At 68.7% G+C, this 12645-nt stretch overlaps 2 protein-coding genes across 2 annotated transcripts; both read left to right on the top strand.

Annotated features, from left to right (window-relative positions):
* The first annotated feature begins 130 nt into the window (after positions 1 to 130).
* Positions 131 to 2282, top strand: CHLRE_03g162100v5 (uncharacterized protein). Its single transcript, XM_043060718.1, has 6 exons — positions 131 to 534; positions 667 to 787; positions 988 to 1084; positions 1281 to 1432; positions 1631 to 1779; positions 1961 to 2282. Exons 1-6 carry the CDS (start codon positions 199 to 201, stop codon positions 2066 to 2068), a joined length of 963 nt encoding a protein of 320 aa, XP_042925847.1. The 5' UTR covers positions 131 to 198; the 3' UTR covers positions 2069 to 2282.
* Positions 2283 to 2810: 528 nt separating this feature from the next.
* CHLRE_03g162150v5 (uncharacterized protein) lies at positions 2811 to 12546 on the top strand. Its single transcript, XM_043060719.1, has 9 exons — positions 2811 to 3237; positions 3399 to 3443; positions 3946 to 5282; positions 5572 to 5901; positions 6238 to 6665; positions 6959 to 7151; positions 7394 to 7960; positions 8283 to 10147; positions 10261 to 12546. The coding sequence occupies exons 3-9, from the start codon at positions 4086 to 4088 to the stop codon at positions 11804 to 11806; spliced, it is 6126 nt and encodes a 2041-aa protein (XP_042925848.1). The 5' UTR covers positions 2811 to 3237; positions 3399 to 3443; positions 3946 to 4085; the 3' UTR covers positions 11807 to 12546.
* The last annotated feature ends 99 nt before the right edge of the window (positions 12547 to 12645 follow it).

Here is a 12645-nt window from a genome sequence, read left to right on the forward strand (position 1 = left end):
TATTCGGCGGGTGTGGCAAGGTCCTGGGCGACTTGACTTTGCATCGGGATCGGGAAAAGCCCCTGCCTGGATTCTGCACGCCGGTTTTCTTCTCAGGTCACTCGGTGACGTTGTGTGCAGTATGGGACTTGAAGTAAATACGCCGCCATCGCATGCACCGAGCCCTTGTTGAAAGTACTGCCACCATCCACAGTTCTGATGCTGTCCAAATTACCAAGTTGTGTGTGTGCACTGCCTCGCGCGCTTAGCCATGCGCTGGCATCTACTTCGGCTGCGCATTCCCCCACCTCTTCCGGCCTCGGCGGCGGGGTCGCGCAGCACACCAGCCCGGCGTGGCGGGGCTGGGTGCAGGCACGCGGGCTGTCCGCTGCCCAGGCCATCAACTACGCCAACGACAGCAACCAGAAGCTTGTGGACTCGCTAAAAGCGCAGGGGCTGCTCAAATCAGAGCGCTGCGAGGCGGTGATGCGGCAAATCGACCGGCGGGACTTCACCACGACACACCTGGGCATCCCCGCGCATGTCTCCTACTCGGTGAGGCTCATCGCCTCACTGCCGACATACGGTGTTAGCTGCGAGCTGCTGCTGAGCATTGTAGCAATGTATCTCCATACGTGCCACGGTCGCCAATAGCACCCACCTGGTTCAACATGTTCCCACCTGCAGGACAGCCAGTTGCCCATCGGGCAGGGCCAGAGCATCTCGGCGCCTTCGCTGCACGCGACGTGTCTGGAGCTGTTGGAATCGCACGCACGGCCGGGGGCACTGGCGCTAGACGTTGGCTCGGGTGCGCCCTTGTGTCCTTGGGTGCTGGCACGTACCGTCCTTGCTTGCTTTGTGCGAGGCCGGGCTGCTTATAGGGCCCAGCCTAGCGCCCGGGGCTGCACAGCACAAATCGGCAGTTTGTACGACGGCGTGTAAGGGCGACCGCCTGTCGGGCAGCTGGCTAGCATCATGCAACACCGGACACCTGCCACGACCCTGCAGGCTCCGGCTACTTCACCGCCTGCCTGTCGCTGATGGTTGGGGCTGAGGGGCGCGTGGTCGCGGTGGAGCGCTACCAGAGGCTGCTGGAGCAGTCAGGGTGAGACCGCGACAGAGCCTGAGCCGCCGGGCGTGTGTGGCGCCTCCCTGACACATGTGTTTTTAGCCGTTCCATTCCGCACGGGTGAGCGGCCCCCACAATGCACAAACATGGCCATGGCGGTCGGCGCAAGGAGGCAGGAACAAACGCACTGTCGTGTGAGCATGTCGTGAGGGGTTCGCGCGCCGGCCTGCAGGTTCGCGCTGGCGCGCAGTGTGGCCACCCGGGTGGGTACCGCGGAGCCCAGCCTCACCGGCGGCCATGCACCGCTGCGGCCGGAGCTGCAGGCGGGCCGGCCGCTGGTGCGCATCCACAACATCGAGCTGCTGCTGGGCAACGCGCTGGAGGGTGAGCGCGGGTGGGGCGGACAGATAGCAGGGCACACGGGCGAGGGGGTCCCACAGGAGCATGCGCGGGTGCGGGCCTGCTGTAACATGCCACTCGCGCATGCAGACACGCCGAACATGCGCCTCTATCTGCATGGTGTATTGAGGACGCGCCCCCTTACCCGCCCTGTCCTGTCCCGCCCCCGCGCGCGTGGCTCAGAGCCGGTGCTGGCGGCCGCCGCCGCGGGCCGGCAGTTCGACCTGGTGCACGTGGGCGCGGCGGTGCGTCAGCCGCCGCCGGAGCTGCTGGCGCTGCTGCGGCCGGGCGGGCGCATGGTGGTGGCGGTGGGGCCGCCGGCGGCCATGCAGGTGGGTGTGGCGGGGTGGTGTTTGGGGTGGTGGGGACGGAGCCGTGCCAGCAGGGCCGCGTGGGCACGGGGATGAGCTGGTGTGAATCGTGTCAACGGGGTTCTATGTGTGCCTGGTCGTGTGTGACTCGAGTATGCAACTAAGCTGGGCCGGCGCGCTTGCATTGTGCGTGTGGATGCAGAGCCTCGCAGTGGTGGACAAGGGGCAGGACGGGGCCATCACGCGGACAGCTGTCTGCGACGTGCGGTTGCCGCCGCTGGCGCAACCGTTTGCAGACAGGCCCCTGTAATTTGACATGAGGTTGCAAATAGCAGCCCAACGTAAACTAAACCGTGGGGTTCATTGCCGGTTCGGCTGTTCCAGTGCATTCGTTCAACGGGCCAGCAGCATCGGGGCAGCAGTGATAAGCAGTGTCACCTTCAGGGGCGCGGGTGTGAACTTTGAAGCCACAGGCATACAGCGCCAAACGCCCCACCAGAGAGTTTATGTTCCTTAGTTCCTCGGGCTGTCGCTGCTTGCGGGCCACCACCCTGTCCGCCAGGTTGCCTCGCGACAGTGGCCTGAGCAGCGGCACCCCAAAGCTCACCTTCACGACTCCTGAACAGTCTCCAAGGGCCTGGGAAGTCTGGGGCGTGCCCAGACCCGCGTGTGCAGGCGTGCGTTCGCAGTCCCTGTGACCTGTGCCAGTTTGCGACCGTGCGACGTCGCCCTCTGCCCTTCTAGGGCCCAGGAGTCCAGCTGCCCAGGAAGCTGACAACCGTTCGCGTGGTAGCGGGCTGCGGCCACGGCTGCGGCCTGGCCAGCTTAAGGCACTGGAGGGCTGTGTCGGCATTCACCCACGCCAGCCCCACCCCCGGCAGTCCCATCGCCCCCAGGCCCAACCCCACCTCCTTGCCTCCAAACTCGGCCACCATTTCGCAAGACGCAAATACGGAAACAAGACCGCTCCCGTTCAAGCGGGATGCTGACTTTTGGGTTGGGCGCGTGTTCATACGGTCATTCAGAGCCGTAGATCCCGTTCTGGACATGTGGTTTTCTGCTGCCAACCCCACGGCCAACCCTGGCCTTAGTGGCACTAAGCCTAGTGTTTGCACAATGTTTGACTCTCGCGTATCCTGTAGGGAGCCCGACTTGATGCTTCATCACCTTAGTGCAGACATCGTTTGAATCAGCTCTTTGGGCGTGCACACTTTTGTTTCCGGGACGAGAACAGGTTCGCATCGCTGGCATGAACACTCGCTTGCGCTCGGGTGGGCCAGAGGTCGATCAAGGAGCCCAAAGATGCTGTGCATGGCCGTGTAGTTTGATATGAGTCGAGGGTTTGTCTGCGGGGGCGGGAATTTGAGTCTGTGGGGACGACCCCCATTCGGGGCTCGGGTTTGGACTCCGAGCCGCGAGCAAAAGCTTGCCGACCGCCCTCCTGGCATGCGACAGTGTTGAAACTGATAGCTACTTTAGGTGAGACCCGTCCCCCGACTAACCCCCCGACCCCGAGCCGAGCCTAGCACCTAGCAATTTTTCGCGGGCAGAGTCCGGAGTGCCCTCCACCCTCCCGCCCGAGCTGTTCTCTCTTATAAATCACACACTCAAAAGCTGGTCCTGGGCTTTTCTCCGCGCAGGGGCAGCGCATTCGGTCTGAACCCGCGAGAGCTCGGAGAACTCAGGTATGTCCTCCTCTTCCGCCTCCGCCACGGCTTTGCGAGAGCGACTGCACGGGAGTAATGCATACAACTCCAGAGCCGCGGGTGCACGCGCATGGGCGGGCCGGGAGGCGCGGGTGGGGCGACGATGGTGCGGGGCGGGGACTGAGGAGCGAGTTGCCGGAGGTCCGAAATCGTTCACCCCGGCCCTTCCCGCCAGTTCCAATTAATAGGCTCTGTTGAGACATTGCCTTGGGACGCGGCCGCGGCCTGGGTAGCGGACTCGCTGGGAAGGCCATCGCTAAGCCCGAGGCCCCATCCAGCTTGGGTTTGGGCCACTCCCCGCGCTCCCACCATTCACATGATGCAAGCCAATCGACTTGGAGCTTTCAATGTGCCTTTGCATGGCGTCGACCCAGCTCCACTGAAGCTAACGGGCCCGCGCTGGTTCTCCCCTCGGAGCCTCGCGAGTCTTCGCACCTCCTCACGGTGGCTGCTCCCCTTCCCTCACTCTTTCTATGCGCAGGTCAGCCGGTGGACAAGCAGGCTAAATCATGTGGCGCTAGGCGAAAGAGCCCGGCCAGGGAGCTCTTTCACTGAGCAGATACTTGCTAGAACCCTCAAACCGTGGTCGCCAGCCCCCGAGCTGGCTTCGCTGGTCCAGTCATGCTTTCTCTGTCTTACCCGGAGCACGCCAGGAATAGAGAGCTGCAGCAAACAGCAGCTGCAGGGCTTGTGCTAGGCAACAGGAGCGGCAGCAGCAGCAGTGAAGCGGGCCTGCAGCTTCCCTCCGCTCAGCCTGTCGATGACTGCAACGGCTATTTTATTGGAGGCGACGCCATGACCATGGCGGGTGGCGATGTGGATATGGCGGACATAGCCAGCGGCACGGACGGCGCCCCCAACGGCACGCCGCCGCCCTACACGGGTCCCTCGGGCGGCGTATCGCTTGAACCGCTGACGCTCCCGCCGTGCCCACCGCCAGCGGCCCTGCCGCGCGTGCCGCTGCCGGCTTTCAAGCCGCAGCCGCCGCGGCCCGTGCCGGCCGCCGCGGCACCTGTTGCCGCTGCGGCGGGGACCGCCTCGGAGGAGGAGGGGCGGCCTCATTCCCTGCGGCGGCGGGCGCGCAAGCACCGGCCGCAGCCGCCCAGTGCCGTGGTGGAGGAGCTGGAGGCGGCGGAGGAGCCGGAGCCGGAGAGCAGCGAGGACACGGTCACGGACAGCGACGACGAGGAGGGCCCTGGGGATGCCTTCTTCCTCGGCGATGAGGACGCCGACGGCGAGCCCGGCGCCGCCGGCAGCGGCCGGGAGCGGAAGGGCGGCCGCGCCGGCGGCAGCCGCCCGCGCAGCGGCTCCGCCGCGTCGCCGGAGCCCGGCGGCGAGGGCGGCAGCAGCGACGAGAGCGGCAGCGGCGACGACTCGGACGATGACGACGGCGGCGGCCGGCGGCTGCTGGGCGGCGGCGGCGGCACGCCGGCGGAGAAGGAGAAGCGCAAGCGGAGCAGGCGCATGCGGCGGCTGCGCGCGATGGCGGCGGCGGCGCTGGCGTCCGCCAACGTGGCGAAGCGAATGCCTGGCGGCCCCGCCGCTGCCGCCGCTGGCTTCGACGTAGAGCGCTGGTTCACAGATTACGACTACAATTATGTGGAGGACCCGAACGACTTGGACGCCGGCATTGCGTTCCCGCGCGGCCTGGTGTTTAGCGAGGCGGATCTCGTGCTTTCAGCCGAGGAGGCCGCCGCCGTGGCGCTGGCGACCGCGGCGGTGAGCGGCGCAGCGGCGGGGGGCGACGCGGCGGCGGCGGCGAACAGCGCCGCGGCGGAGCTGGCGCGTGGCGAGGCGTTTGTCGGGCTGGAAGGCCTGGTGAGTTGGAGGGTAGGGGTGTCGGGCTAAAGGGTAGCCGTCCATGAACAAAGGGAGTGAATGAATAGCGCGTTCGGAGGGTCTGTGTGTTGGAAAGGGGCACTAGAGGGAATGTGTGATTGCTGTGGGTCAAGATGGGGACGGCATGCTGGACGCATCGAGAAGCGCGGCAGTACGGTATGCAAGCTGCCCCAAGCTGCCCCAAGCTACCCCAAGCTGCCCCATGCCGCAAACAACTCGACACCACCGCGCCTGCGCTCCTCAACACACGCTCCTCCCGCATCCCCAGGTGTTCCTGGGCAAGGAGGGCACCTTCCGCGGCACCGTGCTGCGCTTCGACCCCTCCCGCCAGCGCTTCAAGTGGCTCATGCGCTACGACGGCGGCGAGGAGGAGTGGGGCTGCGTCACGGAGGACCGCGCCGGCTGGCGGGTGCAGGGCGGCGTGCGGCCGGCGGCCTGGCTGGGCCGCGTGCCGCCGCCGGTGGACGCAATCAGCCTGGCGGCGGGCGCCGCAGACGGCGTGGCGCCGCCGCCGCCGCCGCCGGCGCCCAAGAAGGCGCCGGCACCGGCGGAGGTGTCGTCGGGCGTCATCGCAAACATTATGGGCGCGGAGATGGAGGTGCGGTCGGGTGGGCGGGCGGGTGGGTGTGGATGGAGGGCAGGCGGAAGGGCGGGCGGCCGAGTGGGTGGAAGAGCGGGCAGGCGGGAGGGTGTGGATGGGGGGGCGGCTGGGATGGTGAGGAGGCAGAGGGCACAGCCGCGGAGTTGGGGCATGCGTCCATCCGGTGTCCGTGCCTGGAAATGGGGGACGATAACAGCAGGATGACCACAGCAGCTGTCGCCATCGCTTCCCGAACCCGGCAGCGGTGGATTTGGCGGAGCCACCTCTGTGGTACGCCGCGTGCAAGCCGCTCACCCTATCGCCATCCTCACGCCATCCTCATGCCGTCTGCAGGTCACGGTGGGGCGCGAGGGCCAGACGCGCGTGGGCACCGTGATGGACTTCGACGCCAACCGGCCCCGCTACAAGTGGTACGTGCGCTACATTGGCTACGCCGAGCCCGCCTACGGCGGCGCCGGCGAGTGGGGCTGCCTGGACGACGACAAAGCCACCTGGCTCACACACGGCTACAAGCGGCCGGTGCTGTCGTGTCAGGGCGGCGTGGGCGGCACCATCGCAGTGGGCGGCGCCGGCGGCGTGCCGGGCCTGGCGACGGGGCTGGGCGGCGGCGCCGGCGGCGCGCCCGGCTTCAAGCCGCGCAAGGGCCCGTTCGGGCGGACCGGCATGGGGCTGCTGTACCTGCTGGCGGGCTGCGAGCCGGGGCCGGACGGCAAATACAAGCCGCCGGCGGTGGGGCAGAGCATGCGCGGCACCAGCGCCAGGTGAGGAGGGAGAAGGGAGGCAGGAAGCGGGGGGGGGGGCAGAGGCGGGGTTGCGAGGACCATACAAGAAGGGTGTGTGGGGGGGGGGGGGCCTCAAGGGGGCCTCAAAGGGGGGCGCAAGGCAAATGGTGGGAAATGGGGAGGGGTGTAGTGATGTGGTGAGTTGGAAGTGAAGTGGGAAGCGTGCCGCTGTAGTCGGCGGCAGCCCCGTGCTCCTGCTGAGTGCCGGCCACTATGCACAACAACACGGCAAGTCCTCGCCATCCATACCCATGCCTTGCGTCTGCCCGCAGCCTGGCAGCCGCTGCTACCGCCGCCAAGATGGCCGCCGCCGCCACCACCACCGCGGTGATGAGCCCGGCGGCGGCGGGGCCGGGCGCCGCCGAGGCGCCGCCTCAGCCCGCCAAGCCCACGCGTGTGAGCAGCCAGGCGCTGGCGGGTGTGCCGGACGAGTACGGCGCGTCCCTGTGCGGCGCCAAGATCACGGTGCGTGTGTTCCTGCACGGCTTGTGCGCGGCATGTTGTGGTGGGGATGGAACCGTTGAAGGCAGGATGGTGCAAGGGCATGAGTTAGCATGGGCATGCTTCTGTTCTCGTCGTGTTTCCGGGAGGTCACAAGGAGTAGGTTTATAGTAAGGAGGTGGTGCGGTACTATGTATGCTCCAGCCTTGCCTGCTGTGACGCCGCCGCTGTTGCGCCCGGTGTTCTGTAACTCCCTGCTGCCACAGATCACGGTGGGCCGCGGCCAGGGCCACAAGCGCACCGGCACCATCACCGAGTACGACTTCAACCGGCCCAAGTACCGCTGGCGCCTCACCTTTGACAACGTGGGCGAGCCCGCGCACGGCGGCGCCGCGGAGTGGGGCATGCTGTCGGAGGACCAGTCGCTGTGGCTGGCGCACGGCTACAAGCGCAACATCACCGCGTTGTCGGGCGTGCCGGAGCGCAAGCCCAAGCCCGCGATGCCGCCGCCGCCGCCGCCCGGAGCGGCGGCGGCGGCCGCGGCGGCGGCGGCGGCTGGCGCCGCCGTCACGCCGATGCCCACACCGGGCGGGCCCGCCAGCGCGCGCGCCACGCCCGCGCCTGGGGCCGGCATGGACATCGACGGCGGCGCGGCGTCGCCGACGCCGGGCCCGGATGCGAAGGGCGATGACGACGACGACGATGAGGAGGAGGAGGACGCGGCTGCCAAGGCGGCGGCGCCGGCGGCGGAGCCTCTGGACCCCAAGGTGGAAGAGGCGCTGGACAAGGCGGCGCAGGCGGCCGTGGCCATTGTGTACGAGAGCAACAAGGAGGTGAGCAGGAGCGCGTGGAGAGAGGACAGCAGAAGAGGAGGAGAGGAGAGAAGAGAGGGAGGAGAGAGGGAAGAGAAGATCAGAAAAGAGAAGAGAACAGAAGATCAGAAAAGAGTAGAGAATAAGAGAAGGGAAGAGCTGAGGCAGCGAAGAGTGGGAGGGGAGGAAAGGAGAGGAGCGGGGCATGTCTTGAGCGCGCACTTCTCACGGAACTTGCCTTGTTGCTCAGGGGCCTTGGCCCCGCCAGAGCCTGCCCGAAAACGCTCACACCTGCAACGCCCCGCCGTGTGTGTACCACCGCCTTCCGCTGACACACACACAGATCGCCGCTCAGTACGGCATCGACACCACCGGCCTGGTGATGGAGCAGGTGGAGGAGCTGGGCGGCAACCTGGTGGGTGCGCGGCTGCTGGTGGCGGTGGGCCGCGGCGGCCAGCGGCGCAGCGGCACCGTCACGGACTACGAGCCCAACCGCCCGCGCTACAAGTGGCGGCTGGTGTACGACCCGGAGGTCATGGCGGTGGGCGACGCCAAGCCGCCGCCGGGCGGCGGTGCGAAGGCGCAGTCGCAAAAGGACAAGGAGGGCAAGGAGGCGAAGGAGGCGGCGAAGGCGGCTGGATCCGCGAAGGAGGGCGCGGCGGCTGGGGAGGCGAACAAGGCGGACGAAAAGGAGGCAAAAGCGGAGGGGGCCAAGGCGGAGCCGGCGGCGGCGGCGGCCGAGGAAGGGGGCGAGAAGAAGGACGCCGAGGCCGGCGCCACAGCCGCCACCGGTGCTGCCTCCAGTGAGAAGGACAAGGAAGCGGAGGCCGGGGGCAAGGCGGACGGTGACAAGGAGGGTGACAAGGAGGGTGACAAGGAGAGGGACAAGGACGGCTCCGAAAAGGACAAGAAGGACAAGGAGAAGGAGAAGAAGGACAAGGACAAGGAGGAGAACGTGGTGGAGGGCGAGTGGGGCACCCTCAGCGAGGACCGAACCGCCTGGCTGTGCCACGGCTACCGCCGTGCCATCGTGGCGTCGGAGGGCATCCCCGAGCTGCCCGCCGCCTACGTCACCGCCGCCGCCGTGGCGGCGGCGGTGGCGGCGGCCGCTGCCTCGCCGCAGCGCAAGCGGCGGCCGGGCTTCCTGGACGAGCAGGCGGTGGCGTCGGCGCTGCTCACGCTGGGCAAGCGCGCGCGCCACGAGGCCAAGGCCAAGATGGCGGCGGAGCGCGAGTCGCGGCAGGCGCACTTCGTCCCCAACGCCGCCGGCGGCGGAACCGTGGTCATGGGGCCGCCGCCGCCAGGCAGCACGCCGGCGGACGAGGGCCCGGCGGCCAAGCGCGTCAAGACCGAGCCCGGCGCCGACGGCCTGGCGCGCGCCGCCAGCGGCGCCGTGGACGGCGCCGCAGGAGAGGGCGGCGCCGCCGGCGGCGCTGCCGCCGGCGCGCCCGCCGCACCGCCGCCGCCGCCCGTGGACAACACGGGCCCGGTTTCGCCGGTGGCAAACCCGGAGGGCGTGGTGGGGCTGGAGGTGGAGGTGGAGCGCGGCGACGACGGCAAGCAGCGCGGCCGCGTGCTGAGCTACGACTCCAAGAAGCCGCGGCTGCGCTGGCTGGTGCGCTACCACGACGGACAGCAGGAGTGGGGCACCTTTGCGGACGACCTGTCCACGCTGCGTGTGTACGGCGCCATGCGGCCCATCACCTGGACCTCGCGCCCGCCCGCGGTGCTGCCCAAGAGCGGAAAGGGCGTCAAGCGCGTGCGCGCGTCGCCGGCGGGCGCCAAGGGCCCCGGCGACAAGACCCCGGGCGCGCCGGGCGCCGGCGGCGCGACGCCCGGCGGCGTGCCGGGAGGCACGCCGGGAGGTGTGCCCGGCGTCACGCCCGGCGCCACGCCCGGTGTGGTGGGGGCGCTGACGCCCGAGGCCGCGGCGGCTGCTGCTGCCGCAGCGGCGGCGGCGGCAGCCATGGCTGGCGCGCCGCCTGGCGCCGCGGCTGCCGCCATGGCGGCGGCAGCTGCGGCGGCTGCGGCTGCGGCGCCACGGCCAGGCGTGCCGCGGCCGCCGCGCATGGAGTCGGAGAACGGCGATGAGGACTGGTCGGCGGGCGGCGGCGCGTGGGGCGGCGGCGGCTCCGACTACCGATACATCTTCCGCCGCAACGGCATGTGCCGGGCGCAGATCACACACCAGGGCTGCGCCATCATCAGGTGAGAGGAGTGTTGAGAAAATTGTTACGGGTACGAGCGCATGTGCTGCCATTGCACACGTGTCCCTGTGCGCTGATAAACGCCATGTACTCGCCTCCTGCTGCCGTTCGCAGTCCGTACTACGACACACCGGAGGCGGCGGCCGCCGCCGCCGACTACTACAACTACAAGCTGCGCGGCGCGGCGGCGCACCTGAACCTGGGTCTGACGCCGGAGCAGCGGCTTGTGCTGGACACGTTGTCGCTGGAGCAGCTGCAGGCGTACATCAAGGGCCGCGGCGACGTTCACGACCTCGCAAAGGCGCTGGTGCAGTTCGGCACGCCGGAGGGGCTGCAGCTGTACGCGCAGCTTCAGGCCTACCACCAGCACCAACAGTTGATCATGCAGCAGCTGCAGCTGCAGGCCGCGGAGCAGCAGCAACAGCAGCAGCAGCAGGCGGGGGCGGCGGGCGGCGAGCAAGGCGCCGCGGGCACCGGGGCCGGCGAGCAGGGCGCCGACGCGGCGGCGGCCGCGGCAGCCGCGGCGGCGGCGGCAGGGCAGCACACGCAGCAGCAGCTGTTTGACGCCGCGGCCGCGCACCTGGACTTTGGCCGGCAGCAGGCGCACCAGCCGCACCAGCTGCATCACCAGCAGCAGCAGCAGCCGCTGCAGCTGATACAGCACGAGCCGCTGTCGGCACAGCCGCTGACGGACACGCAGCTGCGGGAGCAGCAGGCGCGGGACCAGCAGGCGCGCGAGCAGCACGAGCGGCTGCTCCAGATGCTGGCGCTGCAGGCGCAGGGGCAGGGGCAGGTGCAAGGGCAGGGGCAGGTGGCGCCTGGGGCGGCCGCGGCTGCAGGAGGCCTGCCTGAGAGCGCCTACCAGCAACCACAACCACAACTACAACCGCACCAGCAGCAGCAGCAGCAGCACGGGGCGGCCGCGGCGCTGGCGCTGGCACCGCCGCCGCAGCACCAGCACCCGCAGCACGCGGCGCCGATGGATGCTGAGCAGGCCGCCGGCCCCATGATTGTGGAGGTGGCGGTGGACGACCCCATGCCGCTGGACCACGGGGCAGCGGCGGGGCAGCCGCCGCCGGCTGCCGGCGGCCACCTCGGCATCCCGGGCCTGTCCACCCACGGCCTGGTGTCCACGCATGCCGGCGCGCCGGCGGCGCTGCAGTACCTGCCGCCGCTGCAGCTGCAGCTGCAGCACGGCGCACCGGCGGACCCGCAGGCGGCGGCGGGGGCGGCGCCGGCGTCTCTGGCGCTACCGGTGCTTGACCTGGATGTGAACGTGGGCCTCACTGGCGCCGGCACAACACACACCACCGGCTTTGAGGCCGGCGCTGCCGCTGCGCCGCCCCACAGCCAGTTCACCTACTCCTCGCTACTGCCGCCGAACCCGGCGCTGCTACAGCCGCCGCCCGCGTCGCTGTTCCAGCTGCCGCCCGGTGGCGCCCCTGCGGCAGGCACCGAGGGCGCGGGCGCCGGCGGCGCCATCCCTCCGGGGGTGGTGTCTCCCCAGTGGCCTTATGGCTTTCCTAGCTACACGACTCCCGAAGCACAGCAGCAGTTGCTCCAGCACCATATGAGACTGGCGGAGATCGAGCGACAACAGAATCAGCAGCAACAACAGCAGCAACAGCAACAACAGCAACAGCAACAGGGCTGGCAGTGAGGCTGCGGGCGGCGGCGACGGGCCGGGCATGTGCTCGTGTGGGTGGTCCCTCTTGGGTGTTGTGGTTGGGTGGCCGGGTGCTGGGCCGGGTAATGACGGCCGGGTTACATAGCCGTCTCGCGTGGTGTACGGCGTGTGGTGGCGTAGATGTGGTAGTGCTGAAGACGTGAGGAGGCCCCATGGAACGGGCGCTGTGCTCGAAGCGGCCTCGATGTAGCAATAGGTGGCCAAGTCATCACTGGCAATCGACTCGGGAAGGCGCTGTGTGCATGTCGACTCGCTGGGACCTGAAGATCCCGGCGTCGCCATAGCACTGTTAGTTAGAGGACTTTGGTAAGCATCTCGGGTTGTGATATGAACCCTGTCAGTATCGCGGTTAGCAGCCTTTGAAGGAAGTCTGAGGAGTGGCTCGTTGGCGCTGAAGGCCCCTGCTGGCACATGCCGTACATGGTAGCTCTTGGGTGTACATGTAGACTGCGCGGCCTGCATGGGCTGCAGGACGTAAGCGAGCGAACCAGCCGGATATGCGGGCAGGTAGGGTTTTGGGGAGCTTGCGGGGTCGGGTCGTCATAGAGGGCAGACCGGTATTTAGGGACTGCGGGCTGCGGCTGGAAGCAACGTGCGACGGTGTGTTGCGGACGGATGGATGCACTACCGCTCTCCCAAATAAATGACGACGGTGTACCCCGGGCACACATGCATCCTGGGCCGCGAGACATATTAACTTGGCCCGCCGGCGAAGTTCACCAGCCGGCCCAGCCGCACCGGCTGCGCGCACGCGCAGGGGGGAGGGGCGGTCGAATCCCGACATGCCCGGGCCGAATCCCGCTCCCGCCAAC

Source organism: Chlamydomonas reinhardtii, chromosome 3 (genome assembly GCF_000002595.2).
Source record: "Chlamydomonas reinhardtii strain CC-503 cw92 mt+ chromosome 3, whole genome shotgun sequence".
Lineage (NCBI taxonomy): Eukaryota > Viridiplantae > Chlorophyta > Chlorophyceae > Chlamydomonadales > Chlamydomonadaceae > Chlamydomonas > Chlamydomonas reinhardtii.